At 44.3% G+C, this 18842-nt stretch overlaps 2 protein-coding genes across 3 annotated transcripts in view; one reads left to right on the top strand and one right to left on the bottom strand.

Moving 5' to 3' along the window:
- Window positions 1-1791, top strand: part of POLR2B (polymerase (RNA) II (DNA directed) polypeptide B, 140kDa) — a 51367-nt gene extending 49576 nt beyond the window's left edge. For both annotated transcript variants that reach the window (XM_014548472.1, XM_014548473.1), the window contains exons 24-25: window positions 840-1035; window positions 1525-1791. In XM_014548472.1, the coding sequence (XP_014403958.1) occupies window positions 840-1035; window positions 1525-1614 (286 nt within the window). In that variant the 3' untranslated portion in view covers window positions 1615-1791. The remainder of the gene's footprint in view (window positions 1-839; window positions 1036-1524) is intronic.
- IGFBP7 (insulin-like growth factor binding protein 7) overlaps window positions 1701-18842 on the bottom strand; it is a 64588-nt gene continuing 47446 nt past the window's right edge. The window contains exons 2-5 of the mRNA XM_014548474.1: window positions 7826-7935; window positions 4218-4334; window positions 3482-3608; window positions 1701-1955 (exon numbers count right to left, since the gene is read on the bottom strand). Of these exons, the coding sequence (XP_014403960.1) occupies window positions 1936-1955; window positions 3482-3608; window positions 4218-4334; window positions 7826-7935 (374 nt within the window). The 3' untranslated portion in view covers window positions 1701-1935. The remainder of the gene's footprint in view (window positions 1956-3481; window positions 3609-4217; window positions 4335-7825; window positions 7936-18842) is intronic.

Consider the following 18842-nt stretch of genomic DNA (forward strand, 5'->3'; position numbering starts at 1 on the left):
TGAATTTCGTGCACCGGGCCCCTAGTATATATATAAAAGGCTAAGTTGACTAGCGCATGCGTGATACATATCAAGCTCTTGTGCCAATCACATGCACGTGTTTCGATTTGTCATTGTCGATTGTGAATTTGGTTGACAATTCTTGGTTCACAAAATACCACATGCGGGCGCGCACGTACAATGCGATTGAAACTTCGTGGCCCATGCGCAGAAGTTGGTATTTTGTGGAAGAGCCACACTCAAGGGGCCAAAGAGCCGCATGTGGCTCGCGTGCCGCAGTTTGCCGACCACTGCACTAGTATGGTATATGTGAGAATCTAATGTGTTTACTCTATGTGGGGACCTTCTAATGCACATTAAATAGTTGATTGACTTCTCCCCTTCCCCCACATGTAGAGAAAATGCTAGGATATACAAATTAGAGTCTAGTTTTCCTTTACTAATGTCATTCTTTACCTATGCCATTAGTCAAGGTGCTGTTGATATCTATATATATAAAAGGCTAATATGCAAAGTGTCCCTTCGGGAGTTCCACTGGGAGAATAGGAGCTCGATCGCTTGCTATGATGTTTGCTGACCACCAGGGGGTGGTGCAGAACATGGCGGGTGATCAGTGGCCGCGGCGGGGTGCTGAGGGAGTGAGGGAAGGAGGCGGCGGGAGGCTGGGGGAACTGTGTGGTGGAGGCGCGTGGGTAGCGAGGGAAGGAGGAGGTGGGGAGGCGGGGAACTTGATTGGCCGTGATCGCCGGCCAGGCCTAGATACCCTACCTGTGCACGAATTTTATGCACCAGGCCTCTAGTAGAAAATAATACAAAATAATCTGCTTTTCTCTTAACAGGGATGGTGGCCTGCGTTTTGGTGAAATGGAACGAGACTGTCAGATTGCCCATGGGGCAGCCCAGTTCTTAAGGGAGAGACTGTTTGAGGCATCAGATCCATATCAGGTTCATGTTTGCAATCTTTGTGGAATAATGGCGATTGCTAACACCAGGACCCATACGTACGAATGCAGGGGCTGTCGGAATAAGACCCAGGTGTGTATAGACTTTCTGGCCAGTTGATAACTGTTGAGGATATAACTATGTTGGGCTAATTACCCAGGCAGATTTAGTGTGATGGAACAGATTGGCATTTTCACAATTTTGAATAGCATGCCTCTGTAAGATTCCTAGTTTTAAATGAGAAAAACAAAATTTGATTTTTCTCTAAAAATCAGTTTAAACTTTACTGTGGTAATATTGCTAAGCTGTTCATTTTTTTCGAAAAGGCCTTGTACAAGAAATTTTTAAAAGTGGGTTTTTAAAAAGCCTTTTGCTTCAGGAGGGTGCTTATGTCTGGCAGAAAGGGTCAAATACCAAAGCCTACTCGGAGAAAGAATCACCTTGGGCCAAGTTAGTAGAATGAGTTGTATCAGCCTATCCTTTTGTTTATCTTCAGCACCAAGTCTTTACCTTTTTCTGGGCTAGGGAAGTGGGCTCATTTCAGTATAACTTTGCTAATTACTTTCTTTTTCTTTCTTTCAGATTTCTTTGGTGCGAATGCCTTATGCGTGCAAACTGTTGTTTCAAGAGCTTATGTCTATGAGTATTGCGCCTCGAATGATGAGTGTTTAGCTCTTTTAAAAGATTCTCAACAAGACACTTATCAATGCCTTTTGTGTCTTTTTATGATAACGACTTTTAAAAATAACAAATATGTGTTACATTGTGACAAAAAGCATTTTATTTGTTTTGTTTGATGATATGCATGCTTTTCTTCTGTAAACAGGTAATAAATTTTTGTAGATAGTCTTGATGTGTTATCTCTGTGTAAAGTCGGTGAATATAACAAAGGTGTTAGTGGACTGGATGAAAAGAAACTGGTTATTAGGCAAGAACAGGGTAGTAGTTATCCATGACTATGTTTAGCTATGCAGACTAATATATTCTTCAGGTTTATAGCTTGGCACTTTCACCTGTTTAAAAAAAAGAAAAAAAATTAGTTACATATATGTACATGGTTGACTTTCTAATTTTTAGGTGGCTTAGTGTTTCCAAATAAATGATGTTAAAATGTGGGGGATAAAGGATATGTAACTGCATAGATCAGTGATGGCGAACCTTTTGAGCTTGGCATGTCAGCATTTTGAAAAACCCTAACTTAACTCTGGTGCCGTGTCGCATATAGAAATTTTTTGATATTTGCAACCATAGTAAAACAAAGATTTATATTTTTGATATTTATTTTATATATTTAAATGCCATTTAACAAAGAAAAATCAACCAAAAAAATGAGTTCGCCTGTCACCTCTGACACGCGTGTCATAGGTTCGCCATCACTGGCATAGATGATAGATGGTGGAGTGCTCTTTAGAATTTGAGCTGTACAATTTTGAATGTGGAAGGCGATTTTGTCGTATTGGTCTGTGTGTAAGAGATGGACTTTTTTTTTTTTTTTAAGAGAGGAAGTGAGAGGGAGAGAAACATCAGTGATGAGAGAGAATTATTGATCGGCTGCCTCCTGCACGCCCCCTACTGGAGATTTAGCTCGCAACCCGGGCATGTGCCCTTGACTGGAATCAAACCTGGGACCCTTCAGTCCGCAGGCCGATCTATTCACTGAGCCAAACCAGCCAGGGCAAGAGATGGACTTTATAGAACTGGCAGAGCACATTCACAAACCACCAAGTTGAGATCCAGAGAGGCTAAGGACCTTTCCTTTGTCATCCAGCTGTCATTCAAAATTTAAAGTGGAATAATTAGTGGCAGAGCTGAGACTCAAACACATGACTCTTAGCTGTTGCTCTGTTTCATCTCCTGGCTTTACACATCTTGGCTGTAGAGAATCTGATCAAACATCTTTTACTTGATATTTCTTCCTTTCATACCACAGATGAGTGATCCACACAGAGGAATGGTTTGACAAATGCTGATAATAAATTTTGTTTTTATTTTTGGTTTAAGGAAAAGTCAATCCAGACATCAGTCTAATAGAACTATATAAATGTAAAGTAGTATCATTCTGACACTACCAGGATGGGTGCTTAAGAGGAAGCTTTGACACGAGAGTGGATAGAGGCAGAACAGAGTTGGGTACTTGCCAATATACTCTCTTTTCTGGCTTTTTAAAATACGAGCTCAAAGGGAAGTACCCACAATCATTTCCTTTTAAATGGGAATTTAATATAATAGTCACAACACAAAGGAAAAATGCCATGTGGATAGATAGTCATGGGAAATAGAAGCCATCCCAGTCAAGTTTGAGTTTTTGTCTCATGTATAAGGTGAAAGAATCTAAGTTTACTGTAATAACAGCATTCCATCAACTGCCCGGATGTACTTCTGGAGCTGTGTGCTCTACATTTTGATTATACACTTAATGCCCCTGTGGATTCCTGACATTACAGAATTTCATTAAGGGCTGTCAGATACTTTCTAACTTGGTTCTGTTCTTTATTAAGCAAAAGCACTAGTTCTTAAGTGGCTGAGATTTAGTACCTACCTTTAGTCACTGGTATTTCATGTATGCTGTCTACCACTGTAATTTTTGCTGATGCTGAAGCTTGTCCTTGAGAGTTGGATGCATGGCACTCATATTCTCCAGCATCTTCCTTACTGAGTGGAGATAACTGTGAATGGAAAAGAATCTTTAGTGCCTCTATGCTGGTCCTCTCTTTTCCTAGTGGTCTCAATGAAGTCGTTATAAGTTTCCTGTGATGACCAAGGAATTCACAGCAAAGATACTGCTAGAAATAGTGCAAGTCCCATGCTAGGAGAATTACACAACTACCGGATTTGGTTTGCTGGGGAGATGCGTACTCTGAGGAAATGTTACCGACAACTTTCGGTCACATTGCAGAGGTTAACAACTGGAGAGGTGCACACGACAGTTGGAGGAAGACCTTGATAGGGTGGGTGTATGATCTCAGTACTACACAGTGAGTATCTACAACTATCGAAGGTCAAGTAAAATAACTATTAATCAGTACTTGATTAAAGTACTTAATGCGTGGATCAGGTCTGTGATCATTTTGCTTTGAAGTAGAGGAAAAAAAATTAGTTCTTATTTGTTGGTCATTTTTAAACATCCAATGAACTTCAGCTGTTTTCAGCTGCGTCTGAAAGTGGAGCAGCAGCTCCGTGTGAGTGCTTCCAGCCGGGCAGTGCACCGGGCATCTCTGCCAGGTCCGCGGTGTCCAATTCCAACAACGAGAGCCTGGCCAGCTCCTGCTACTCACCAGCACCCAGCCAGTTACTTCGTGCTTTTCTGGGCCACCTCGGGTCTGAATGGCCAGGTTGTCCCGGTCACCAGGCAAGAGTTCTGTCCTGTGAAATCTATTATCGTCCTTTTTTACCTGCAAAAAAGAGGGAAATCGTCTCTGCATTCTCTGCACTGAATCATCAACTTGGAAGAGGCCACGTTTCTATAATTGCACGAGGAGTACATCAGACTTTTTAACTGGGTTAAAACTAGCAATTTTCATATTTTTCCTGAATAGGTACATGAAAGATCCTCATCCTGTCAGTTTCCCTCCCTATGTTTTAAGTTATACAACCTCACATGTATGAATGTACTTTTCTGCATGCTTGGGGAACACACATCATGTTCTCCTGCCCCGGGACACCATCATTTACTCACGCCCTTACACATTCTGCTGCTCTGCTGGGCCTTTCCTTGCTTGCCAAGACATGTTTGAGCGGCAAACGGTATCGCCCAGTGCTAGGTAGGTTTGGTGCTTGGGACCTTCTGCAGGAGCCCAGGTGCAGGGGTTCTTTCTGCAACAGCCTCATTAGTGAAAAACAGTAGGTTGAGTTAAATACCAATTCTTTGAGGGCTAAGGATTCACCAAGTATTTACTAAAGTCCTGAGAACAAAAACGCCTGTCAAACAAATGTCTATGTCATTCTCATGACAAAACTTCCTGTCTATCCCTGTGCATCTCAGGAGAGTCAGGATGGGTTAAGAAATTCCGTTTCCTTGGTTTGAGGCAAACAGTAAACACTGTCTTAACTTTCCCCCCTTTTTATAAAGGCAAACTATGGCCCAGGCCGGGTGGCTCATTTGTTTAGAGTGTCGTCCCATGAACCAAAAGATTGAGGGTTCGATTCCCAGTCAGGGCACACACCTAGGTTGTGGGTTAATATCACAAGGTAACTACTGATCAGGAAGTCACAGACCACTCATCAGGCTGTGACCACCATAGAAGTGCTGTTGCCTGGTGTTGGGAGAGAAGGTGTGTCCTGTTAGTTCGGGTGTTGCTGAGATCCTTGAGCATGAAAGACATGCCACCTTTACACCTCATATTCTATTACTCATTTATACCCACAAACCAGTTCCGTGCTTAAAGTGGAGTGGACATGGGAATGCATAGGAAGCCTGTATTCTCAGCAGTTTGGTACAAGGACAGTGGGGAGAAAACAAATGTCCTGTTTAATTATTTAAGTCATGACTTTTAAAGTGAATTGACATGGGCCAAAGTAAGAAACACATTTTGCATTGTGATGTGGAACATACAAAAGGAAGGTTTTAGGAAATGATACCTTTACTAAATGTGATGCCATAAGATATTTTCTGTCCTATTTTTTATTTTTAAGAAACTGCAGGCTGTGATTCCTACATTACACTCAGAACTCACTGGTGGTTCGTGATCTGCAGGTTGAAACAACTGCTTTATGCCACCCATGTGGCAAATTACACGATGAAGGCAGAGGAAAATCAGCAGAGCCTAGCAGCTGCGTTTTTGCTTGTTTCTGGCAAGTTTGTAGAAAATTATTTTTTTCCTGTCCCCCAACTTCCCTCCCCCAAGTTGACAAGCCCTAAGGAAGCCCGTGGGATCTGCCCCACACAGTCCCAGAAGCTTAAAGGAAAATATTCCCCGGGCAGATTTATTCCCCTGGTGTGTGTACGCCAGCTGGGAAGGGGCAGAGAAAGGGCTGAAGAAATTACTCGCTGCCAGATTTGTCAATAGGTCACAGGCCTTGGACACTTGGGTCACCCTGGCTTCCACTGTGTAGTCCCTAGAGCGCTGCAGAGCTTTGTATGGACATTCTTTGGAAATATTGTTTCTCCACCTCTCACTCCGCAGCAAACCAGTAGCCTCCAAACAAGCAAGGAGGAGCGGCAGCAGCTTTCACCATGAAGGCCAGAAGGTACACACCCATCAGCTGCATTTTTGCTCTTAATTGCTTCCCACTCCCTTTAAAAAAATAACTTATTGAGGTGAAAGAATTTCGCTGCTTCCTTTAACAGCAATTTCAGCTGCAAAGGATAGTTGTAATGCAGCTAGCTGGTGCTGTCTCTGCCCACCCCCAGGCATTTTCTGGAAAAAAACGCTGCCTTCATTCCCACCAGAGGGCCCGATGGGGGCGATGCGGCCTTCTGGCCACATGGAGGCGCCAGAGGTTGGCAGGTGACCCAATGTGAACCAAGGTCCTACAGGGGGAATTTTACAAACGCACTAGAGAGAGTGGAACAAAATTTCCTCTGGGATCATTAAGCCGTGATAATGTGAACTTGGAGCTGCCAGTGACTATATCGCTCACAGTGTGGAGGAAGCTTTCTGAGGTGGAAGAAAAGAATAAGACCAGTACATTGGGAGCAGAGTCAAGAGCCAGGAGGCTAGGCACATTGTATCTGGATCCAGCTGCCCTTGAAACTGGAATCACCACCCACTCGACCTCCATTATTTTTGCCTAGACTAGTTTGAAGTGAGTTCTACAACTTGCAACAAAAAAGAGTTCTGGTGCCAAAATCCCTCCCAGAGTTCCAGAAACTGCTCCTCTGGTCAGACACCAAGCCAACAAAATAATCAAGAGACCATCATCCATCTTAGAACTTGCTGGAGAAGTAAACCTGCTACAAATAAGTGTCTGGTTATGCCTTTTTACTGAAATAGATTTCCTGTTTGTTTGCACTAGTCTGATGATATGTACTTAATAGGATTTTTGTGGGGGGTGCTAAAAATGAGTCAAAATATACAAACAGGGAAACATAAAATACTGTACAGTGCAATCGTTAAGTATTATTTGACCTGGCAAATAGTTTCCCTTCTACAGACATGCTGAGAATATGTTGTCCTTCAAATTGGAAGATAGTTACACAAAAAAATACCACCTGAAGGGAAACATTTCCAGGAATAGTAGCTAACAAGCAGTGCCAACTACATATCTGACAAGCCAAGTGATTTTACCTGCTTTATGTCATCTTTTCAAGAATTATAAGCTACTTTCATGACACAGAGGAGGAAACAGAGGCTTAGAGCAATGGCTCTCAATCTAGGTAATTTCCCCCCAGGGGACATTTGGCAATGTCCGTAGACCTGTGTGAGTGTCACACTGAGGGAATGGGTACTACTGGCATGTAATGGGTAGAGGCCAGGGATACTGCTGAACACCTTACAAGGCACAGGGCAGCCCCCACAACACAGAATGATCTGTTTCAAAATATCAACAGTGCTTGAGGCTAAGAAACCCTGACTTAGAGAGAACTCAGCCAACCTGGCTAAGGAATTCACCCCCCAATGGGGACACACACACCCCCATGCACGCACATGCTGACACTCCTACTGAAGCACAGGCATGCTCACACAGGCACACACATGCACACCGAGGGCGAGTTTGGGTGTCAGCATTATAGTTTCCCAGTTCCTAAGGCTCCCTAACAAAAGCAGAGCAGGGGCTATTTGGTGGTCATTAAAAATGTTGGTTAGATCCCAGGGACGTATCTAGAAGATTGCCATAAGGTTTCATGGAGGAGCAGCAGGCAATGGAACCGGCTGAGGATTTTAGGTTAGTACCGTCCTTGTGCAGTGAGAGAGGATATGTTCTTAAAATCTGTGTCACTGACCTTGTTCCAGATGAGGACAGGGGTTGGGATTCCAATGACCTCACAGCTCAAGTACACCTTGGCACCAGTGACATTCCAGATGTTCTTGGGGGGGGTCACAATGGAAGGACCTACAAGAGAGGGCACAAAGCCAAATAAATTTTTTTAAAACAATCTTTAGCGTCAGTCAGCATGCTAGGAGATCAATACTTGATTTTGTTTATGACACTGTCCCCTCTGTGAATTATCTGAAGCAAATTTCAAAGACCAGACTGGCATCCCTTGGCCACCAGCATGACTTTAAGCTATGCTTTGAGAATGTGTACATCTAGACAAAAACAAAAAATAAGTAGGAAGAAAATTTTATTGTTTTTAAGATTTTCTACTCTCTCAAGTCATGCTTAAATGAGTTTGAATTTACCAGCTGTTTTGCATTATCTGGGTCTTTCCAATTAATATAGTGAAGATTTAGTTCCAAAATGTTCCACGTTTTTCTTTCTTGTTTACCAGTATTTTTAGTTATGGGGGGCAGCAACATAAAACAATCTACGAAGATATTTGAAATTGTGTTGAGTACCCTGAAAAGATGGTAGGTAGTCCCTGCCTTAAGAAGCTTGGGATCTGAGGTTGGCGAGTCAGTGGTGATAAGGCAGGGATGGTAACTTTCATCAGAGATCAACATGAGGAGCTGTGTGCCCTGGGAGACACTTTTGAACAGAAGTGGCCTGAGTGTTAAGGAAGAAGGTGGAAGGAGGAGGCAGTGGGTAAAAGAGAAGCAGTGACAGATCTACTGTGTGTGACCAAGGCCCCCAAGGAGAGGGCTCTTTTTAGGATTCTCAGTTTCCAGGTCACTGGCAGTGGGCGTGGGCAAGTGGGGGCACCTGTGGAAAGCATTGTCTGATTTGAGTCCTGGGTATGGGACCACCAGGGAGAGCCCAGAGTGACACCTCCTATCCCCTCAATCCTGGCACACATCCCTCGCCTTCTCTATCATATCCCCTCCAGTAAGAAGGTCCTTAGCAGCAACAACAACGTATTCATCCTTTTTGTGACAGAAGAGGTCTTGGGGTTGGCAAACTCTGGCCTGTGGGCCAAATCTATCCTGTTACTTGTTTCTATATGGCTTGTGAGTGGTCTTTACATCTTTAAGTGGTTGGGGGAAAAAAAGAATCCTATATAATAAAAGCATAATATGCAAATTGACCAGAAGGCCGAACAGCGGAATGACTATCCGGATGACCATCTGGACGACCATCCAGATGATTATCTGGGACCACGCTATGACACCCACTGGCGCCAGGCCAGCCAAGGCAGTGTGATGTGATTGGTTGGGGGCCTGGCCATCACCCCATGATTGCCCCACAGAGGGAGGCCCAGGCCACCGACCAGTGGACTGTAGCAGGTGGGCGGGGCCTCTCTCTGCGAGAGAAGCACAAGTCCCAGGTGCCAGAGGGAATTTGGTGCCAGCAGCCAGGGGAAGGCAGGCCTACTCTTGCATGAATTTCGTGCATCAGGCTTCTAGTATTTCCTAATGTGAAAAATTTAAGAAATTTACAGTTCATTGTCCATAAAATAAAATGTTATTAGGCCCTGGCCGATTTAGCTCAGTGGATAGAGTATCGGCCTGCGGACTGAAGGGTCCCATGTTCAATTCCGGTCAAGGGCACATGCCCGGGTTAAAGGCTCAATCCCCAGTTGGGGGCATGCAGGAGGCAGCCAATCAATAATTCTTTCTCATCATTGATGTTTCTATCTCTCCCTCTCCCTTCCTCTGAAAATATATTTTAAAAAATGTTATTGGAACACAGCCATGCCTAGAGTGGAGCATTTGTGGCAAAGACTGTATGGCCTAAAGTATTTACCATTTGGCTCTACAGAGAAGATAGTGCTGATCCCTGCTCTAATCAACTGAGAGGCAACCAAACCTAGGTAAGACATTAGGGGAAAGTCTCAGGACCTCAATGCGCTCCATGTTACCCAGAGCAGATGCAAGTAAACCCAGTGGATGATTTCTGGTCCAGCTCTGAAATGCAACACCTTTTTATTTAAAATTTATTTTTTATTGATTATAGAAAGAGAAGAAGGTGTGTGTGTGGGGGGAGAAACAAGATTTATTGTTCCCCTTATTTATGCAGTCATTGATAGGTTCTTATTGCGCCCTAACGGGGGTTCGGACCCACAACCTTGGCATATCAGGACCACATTCTAACCAGCTGAGCTCTCTGCCAGGGTAAAATGCAATGCTTTTGAAGCCAACAGATACTGAAAGATCTGTACTCCCTGCTCTTTTCTGCTGAGGTGCCAGCTCCCCAACATCTGCAGCAGGAGAGACATGCACACCTACTTTTTAACAGGTGGAACTTGGAATTTTACTTCTGCTAACTCTGGCCCCCAGAGAGACCAGGGACAGACCACAGAGGAGGGAGCAGAGCTGGGGGCCTGGGCTCCGGGTGGGACAGCCACCACTCCAGGACCAAACCTATCAGGCTCAGTGCGCTTCTTGGATAAATGAGTTAAGAATTCCCTCTGAATGCCTGGCTGGTGTGGCTAAGTGGTTGAGCGTCATCCTATGAACCAGGAGGTCAGGGTTCGATTCCAGTTCAGGGCAAATATCCGGATTGCAGGCTCAATCCCAAGTGTGGGGAGTGCAGGAGGCAGCCAATCAATGATTCTCTGTCATCATTGATGTTTCTATCTCTCTGTCCCTCTCCTTTCCTCTCTGAAATAATATATATATATATATAAAGAATTCACTCTGAATCTCAGCTCTCTGCTGCCTTGTGTCTTGCAGCCGAACATCTAACTGCAGGGTCAGCTTGCCTCAGAGTCCTGGGAAAGGCACAACCTCCCCTTAGGCCTGGAAAGTTTTCTGGCACAATCAGCATTCAAGGGACACGAAGTCTCCCCTTTTGCAACAGGCTATTTCCAGCACACCATTAATTTCTCGAAACAGAAAGGAAATGCTCCCGGCATGTAAGATTTTTCCCACTCATCTGAAGTATTAGAAGCTGATATATTTTTTAAAAATCCCTGGGGCACTTTTATTCCCCCCCCCCCCCCCGCCACCCCCCTTTTGCAAGAATGTGCAAAACAATCAAAGTTTTGAAAGCCCAAAATATATTCCATGCTTCCTTCCCTCTGCACCATAGGCCTAAAGAGGAAGTCTCTATCTTGGCCAGGGGTCTTAGCTTTTCTGTTGCAAACGTGGATGTGGTGAGCCTGGTGGTGCTGTGTTTATGTGTGTTTCTGGCTCTGTCTCCGATGCTTCCTAGTCTGACGGCACCAACACAGGACCCTGCAAAGGGCTGGGCCGGGCCTCACCCCACCCCCAGGCTTCCTCCTGGGCCCTGGGACCACAAGGGCTTGGACACCACAGGACCGGATCTGGCTGGACTTTGAACTACTTTCGATCACCTCTCTCAGGGCCCCCATGTGGCTTTGTCCTCTTTTCCACAAGAGGATTTAGCAGGATGACATCAAAGCTCAGGGGATCTCAAGGGACTGTTCCGAGAAGAGATTTGGAGGGCTTGGAACAAAGCTGCCTTTCACGTATCAAAGCCACACAAGCATTGTAAGGCGTTTTCACTGGGAGGGCTCAGCCTTGCAGCAAAGCCCTGATTTTAACCTATGAGTCTCCCTCTAGTCAGGCAGTTAGTCACCCATCTTGGTCAGGGCAGAGAGCGCACAGGGAAGTGTTCCTGCCTGATTTCCCACCAGGGCATGCTATAGATTCTTCCCAGGGCATAACTTAAAAACTAAGATAGTCTTCATTTTAATGTAGTCCAATTTATCAAGTTTTTCTCTTATGATTTGTGTCCGATTAAGGAAATTTTTGCCTAGCCCAAGTCCAGAGAGATCTCCTGTTTTCTCCTATAAGCTTTATGGTTTCATCTTTCACTTTACTAGTACGCTTGTGGCCCATCTTGAATTAATTTTTGTGTGTGCTATGAGCAGAAGTCTAGGTTCATCCGCTTCCCCCAAAGGACATCCACTTGCCTTGGCATCATTTGCTGAAAAGACCATCCTTTTCCTATCCTATATAATAAAAGAATAATATGCAAATTGACCCTAGCAGCAGAATGACCAGGAACGACCAGTTGCTATGATGTGCACTGACCACCAGGGGGCAGATGCTCAACGCAGGAGCTGCTCCCTGGTGGTTAGTGCACTCTCACAGGGGACCTCTGTTTCGCCACAAGCCAGGCTGACAGCTGATGTCTGATTGTGACAGCTGAGGCCCGTTCTCCTGGGGAGTAGGGACATTCCTAAGCTGGCTGGTGGACATTCCCCGAGGGGTCCTGGGCTATGAGAGGGTGCAGGCTGGGCTGAGGGACTGCCCTGAATGCACAAATTTTTGTGCACTGGGCCTCTAGTTGAATTATAATGGTGCCTTTGTGGTAAATCTGTTAATCATACATGAGTGAGTCCACTTCTGGATTCTCCATTCTGTTCCACTGGTCTTGTGTCTATCCTTGCACCAACAATCATAGTATAAATTTAGAATGAATTGTATAAAAATTTAGCACTGAATAGAGGGGATCCATTATATTCATCTCCCTCTAATCTCCTCCTTATTCCAGGAAGCTGAACATTTGAGGAGGAAAAAGAATTATCTTATATAATAAAAGCATAATATGCAAATTGACGTGTTGGTTGGGGGTGGGGCCAGTGAGCAGTCAGCACCAGGCCAGATAAGGTGCATGCCAGCAGGCAGAGGGAGGGGATGGTGATTGGGGGGCAGCAGCAACCAGCGGCGGTGGAGGGACGATGGGGGGGGAGAAGGGAGCAGGGCTAGCTGGCCATCACCTGATTGGCCCACCCTGTCGCCTCCCACAGAGGGAGGCCAGACTGCAGCTTAGGCCCACTCCCTATGAGAACAGGCCTAAGCTCGAGGGCACAAATTTTCGTGCACTGGGCCTCTAGTTTTAAAATATTTAAACCCAGGAATACTTTCTTCTTTTTAAAAGAATAGTTTATTGATTTTCTTTTTTTTTTAGAGAGAGAGAGAGAGGAAGGGAGAAGAGAGAAACATCGATATGAGAGTGCAATGTTGATAGGCTGCCTCCTGCACACCCCCTACTGGGATCCAGCCCACAACCAGGGCATGTGCCCTGACCAAGAGTTGAACCAACAACCTTTTGGTGCATGGGACAATACCCAACCAACTGAGCCACACCAGCCAGGGCAAACCCACAAATACTTTCAATGAGAGCCATCACCGGGGGTTCAAGATTAAGACAAATTATACTATGGGTTCCTCCTCTCTCCCAACCCCTGGAATACATATAATACTTTTGGTTAATGGGCTCAGTCAATATTTGGTCCATTCTAAAATCATAAATGATTCTGTCAATTCTGCTACCAGGCTATCCCTAGAATTCTATAAAATTTCTAAGTAACAAAAATCTGTATTGCCCGGCCGGTGTGGCTCAGTGGCTGAGAGGTTGAGCATTGACCCAAAGGTTCTGTGCTACCTCAGGAGAGTGCTCAGCAAAATGACTCTTTACCAAATGACTTCTAACTCTTTCCACTCTGCCTTCTTTCCAAGAATGCCAAACCAGGTCCAGAATTTATTTCTGTTTGTAAGAATAAAGGAACTTTTAGTTCACTCTGAGCTCATTTTCAGGCAGAAAGCTCAAAATCAATCCTGGAGGCCAGGCCAAGGACAATAATAAACACTACCATCTAAATCATGCTCCGTGTTTGGGTTCCACTTAAAGCAAGTCTCAACATAGGTACATGAACAGGAACAAACAGCAGAATAGGCTCAACTATTTATTTATTCTTACCCTTGTTCTGGTAAGGACTTTAGGCTGCTCGCATACACATGTGTCCAGCAAACATCCTGTACATAGAATTAAATGACTGCCCACGACCTCCCTGCTCCCCTTTCCCACCTTAGGCAACTCCAGGCAGCAACCAAGCCATCTGCAGTGCTGCCTGGTGGCTGGTGTGAGAACGCCTATTCCAAAGCTTTCTCCACCTCAAACCCATCCCTATCTTTCTGTCTCAGATGACTGTACCCAAACTAGGCTACTCCATTTCCTTTCTTACATTTAATGACTCAGCTCTTATTCAATCTCTTTTGATTTTCTCAACTCTTTAAGTTCATGTGGCAATCCCTTATTATTTTTTTTTATAATTCTTGTCTAGTTATCTTAGATGGTGTCTTTAAAAAAATCATTTCTTGAAAGGAAAGAGGAAGAGGAAAGAAGGAAGGGAGGAGGTGGAAGAGAAGGAGGAAAAAGAAAGAAATGAAATGAAGAAAGCCAGATCCTAAACGAAGATGTAGCAAGGAAGAATAATGTTTCGTATGTGGAAGAAAATTAAAATTTAATTTAATGAAGCAGTGCCTCCTTAAAAGTACCTAGAAGGAGTTAGGTGTCTCCTGCACAGTCTCTACCTATCTGCATCCCACTCCTCAGGCCCTTTGAATTGAGTTCTAGATAAATGACCTACAGACTAGCAGAGGACTTTCGGAATATTCGCTTGTAACCCAGAAATAACTATGTTCTGAGAAATCACTAAAGCTATAAAAAAGGAAGAATTGGAGATAGATTTTTAAAATTAAATTTATTGGGGTGACATTGCTTAATATGGATGGATTTAAGTCTGGAATATTTTGACTTGGTTCTGAAGAAGCTAAAAAGGGCAGTTATTACAAAACACACACATGTCATGAGGAGAAGACCCTGAAGTGTAATTAATTTTGAACTTGACCAGCAATTCATTCATTTATGGTTTTACATAAAATTGTAATAAAGAAAAAAGAGTTAAAACTTATCATCCTATCAAAACATGGGGATAATCTAAAAGAAGTATGTGAGCAATTTCCTAGGCTCCTACAGAGCACAAAACACTCTCCAGACATGACCTAAGATGTCCTTACTACGTTTCTATTAAAAAACCAAAAAAACAAAGCACTCTTGGGGACAGAAAACTTGGCTCTGGAACCGTGTCTGCCAATTATAGCCAAGTGACCTTGAACCAGCCACTTACCTATTTTTACAGAAGAGGAAACCAGAGCAGGTCTGAAAATCTCCTTGGGCTTGGAAGTGAACGTCCCTGTCTTGAATATGTCTGAGAGCACAGTCACAGGCACCTTCAACATCCATGAAGCTCTGAGGTTCTCAGGTTGTACCACCTGGCTCTGGGGCTCTCATCCCCTGTAAACCAGCCCAGTGTACCTCCTCATCTACTAAATGTATGTATCTGACTCACAACAAAGTTCATTCTCCCAGTGAAGGAAAGAAAAAAAGAGCTTATCAAGGTATCAGCTGTTACCTAGCCAATTGCTTTTTATCTGAAAGAGCTACATAGAGGCTGTTAGGAGAAGTCATATTTTGAAGTTGAATATACTCCATTGAGCTTGGGAAATCATGAAAAGTTAAATTCTCTTTAATAGTCAGTTTTTGTCCAATTTTGTTATTGTATTTAAGCACATACTGGTTTTTGCTTCATCACCTCCTTCATTTCCCCCATCACCTCTTCCACTTTTACCCTACAAATCCATTTCTACCCATACAAATCCACTCTTTCCTACTTCTTACTTCCACTCAAATGCATGCTCTGATCCTAGCAATCATGCTCACCTACCATTACCTTCTCATTACCACTTTGCGTATGGTGATGTCCTTGCTTACTGGAATGTCCTCCCTCCTCGCCTATTATTGATGCCCTGCTCTTTACTTGAAGCTCTAAGTCTCATCTCCTTTTGACATTTTGTACAGCTCCAGCCCCCACTTAGTTCTCCTCTGCGACCCTGCTGGGTTTGGAGTTAGTGCCACACAACTTAGTGCACCCTTGTTCTCAAATGCTTTCCCAGCTGGGCTAACAGAAGATGCCGGTGTCCTGATGCAGTCAGAATGGAGTCAGGAAATCTGGAATCAGGTGTCCTTCATGTTTATTGGAAGGAGGGGCAGTCAAGAGTGTATGCAGTGGGAAAGGGCATCAGTAAATTAAGAATAACATAACATTACTAGAGGCCAGTGCATGGATTCATGCACATTGAAAGGAAATTAATTAGAAGGTGGCCGTCGGGGCGGGACTGGGCTAGATGGGCCAGACATGCCCTGGAGCCAAACCTCCCACAGTCCCTCCCTGCCCGGCTGTACCTGGGGCGGTGCCAGGCTCAAAGGGCATCTGTGGAGCCAGCGGGGTCCCTCCAGCAGGTGGGGTCCCTTGGCCTGGCTCGTGGGGATCGGGCCGAAACCAGCTCTCCAACATCCCTCGAGGGGTCCTGGAGTGCGAGAGGGCACTCTGCAAAGTTGCTGTCACTCAGCAGCTCCTGCGTTGAGTGTCTGCCCTCTGGTGGTCATTGTGTGGCATAGCTACCGGCCAGTCATTCGGTCACTTAGGCTTTTATATATATAGATTAGCCAGATAGAAACTGAGAATATAGCCACTGTCCTGAAAATGCAACAGTGTTCACAATGCCAAGGTATCTAGCCAAAGTGGGGTTATAGCCACCCCTTTCTTATCAGCTGGAAGATCATTCATTGAGATTTTTTAAATCCTCCACTTAACTTTCTCTTGATATAAGCAATGATTCTTGACCACTCACCAACCAATTAGTGTATGATCAGGGGATGAGAATTAATTTAAATATATAGTAATCAAGAGAGCAGAGTCGCACAGCGGAAGCGTGCTGGGCCCATAAATATATAGTAATCAAGTGAATCCTAATGAGAAGAGTAGATCTGCTAGGAAGAAAAGATAATCTGTCATTCTCACACATGCTGGCTTATGGTATTTGCATTCTAGCTCTCACTGAGTATGTATTAATATGGCTAAGACAGCTGAGTATAAAGACTTCTGTAAGTTACAGTAGGCTTGTAAACCACACTCATCTTGACTCTCAGTGATGCTGGGTCCTGGAATAGTTTGTGCAGAGTATGTGTATTCACACCAAAAAAGGAGGGTTTAGGAAAGAACAGAGATACCACATATGGAGATAGAGTCCACACAACTTGGCAAAAATCTGCAGATTGAGTTCTGATAACACATTGAAGGGAAAAGCACCAAACAACAGTACAAAATGGGAAAAGAATAGTAGGAAAGCACTATGGCCAAGACGGGGAAGAAGATGAAACACGTGCAGACTTCCTGATATTAAATTAGGGGAAGCAGCAACGGTATGGCTAATCAAAGAGCAGAGCCACTTGCCAAGGCAAGTCATTTTGGGAACTTCCAGAGGTGCGGTGATGTGGCAGCTGGACCTCGGAATGGAAATCTAGCTCACAGTCTCAAGGATGTCAGCCGAGGACAGCAAGAGCAGGAGAAAAAAGGACTAAACCCTCAGCAGCAGAGTTCAGATTTAATTTCAGGGTATTAGTTTAAAGAAAAGTTACCTACTTATGGTAGCTACTGTTAATTATTTACACTTTAGTGGGAATGAAAAACCAATAGTTTATAAAGATGGGGCCCTGCCAAACATTGGCAGGGAAAGATGTGTAAGAATTGCTTCCTCTTTTCCAAATATAATCTATTGTGGTGGGATGGGGCAGGTTCAACACATTTAGATTGAGAATCAGATGCTGGGGAGGTCATGGTCTGTAGTGAGTTTGGAGCACAGACTTTGCAAGCAGGAATTCTGCACTACCACGTCTGAGTTATGTAACGTAGTACATGTTGTTTAACTTCTCAGTTTATTCATCTGTGAAATGGGGCAGTAACACCTAAGTCTTTATCAGTGGTTCTCAACCTTCTGGCCCTTTAAATACAGTTCCTCATGTTGTGACCCAACCATAAAATTATTTTCGTTGCTACTTCATAACTGTAATGTTGCTACTGTTATGAATCGTAATGTAAATATCTGATATGCAGGATGGTCTTAGGCGACCCCTGTGAAAGGGTCGTTCGACCGCCAAAGGGGTCACAACCCACAGGTTGAGAACCGCTGCTTTAGATGATCAGAAAGATTAAACAAGATACAGCAATTAGCACAGTCCCTGGCCTGGGGTAAACGCTCAACAAGTATTAGCTATTGTTTTTATTTCAAAGTAAATTCCTTATGACTGGAGCTGAGACAAATTGCTTATCCAGGGAATGGAGGCAACACATCCCTTGAACCAGCGGTGGCTGGGGAAAGAGATGGCATCTGAGCAGGCCCTGCAGTTCAGAAGCAGGCCTGTCCAGGACGGTTTCACCCTCAGACAGTAGGGGTGCAGAGACAGGAAAGCACCACCCTGCCGGAGGAACAGCGAGGGAGCCCACCAGTCTGGCTCGAGGAGAGCGCTGCGTACAGGAGAGAAGCTGAGATTCCAGCGTCTCTGAATGTTGGAGTAACATGACTCAAGCAGCAACTTCAGAGGCCTCTGCAGCAGGATTGAGACAGGCTGGGACTAGAGACCTAAGTCAAGTTTGTAGCAATGGGACAGAGAGGGAAGAGGCAGACTGGAGGGACCTGTCAGGACATTGCTTAGCTGTCAGCCATTTATTTACAGGAGGAGCCCATCTGAAAGCAGACTTCCCAATACGATACCAGCCTGGTGATGGCATGCGCGGACCCTGTAAATTACATTTCCGACTCGTCGTTGCCTCTGGGTTAATGAGACACCCCATGTTGGCTCCCATCTCTGATGCTGAACATCTTCCTGGAGAGTATTGGGCTATTTTTCTGTATAATAGACATCACAGTACTCAGATGTCTTTCCATAATGATTGTGAATCTTGCAGTGCCTCAAAATTATCACCCTGAGTTTGAACTTATCATGGAGCATAAACAGAAAGTTGATTCTTCACAATTTGTTGCTTGCAAACAAATCCCATGTGTGACCATGTTTTCTTATTCCTCTGCTCTAACTTGAATGGGTCTAGCACAAGGAAGAGTAGGATACTGACCAAAGGTCTGACTCCAGGGCGTGGGCCCCACCCCCACGTGATCTGGTTGTCTAGGGCAGTGGTCGGCAGACTCATTAGTCAACAGAGCCAAATATCAACAGTACAACGATTAAAATTTCTTTCGAGAGCCAAATTTTTTAAACTCAAACTATATAGGTAGGTACATTGTTATTAACTTAATTAGGGTACTCCTAAG

The sequence above is a fragment of the Myotis brandtii genome, unplaced genomic scaffold, assembly GCF_000412655.1.
Source record: "Myotis brandtii unplaced genomic scaffold, ASM41265v1 scaffold51, whole genome shotgun sequence".
Lineage (NCBI taxonomy): Eukaryota > Metazoa > Chordata > Mammalia > Chiroptera > Vespertilionidae > Myotis > Myotis brandtii.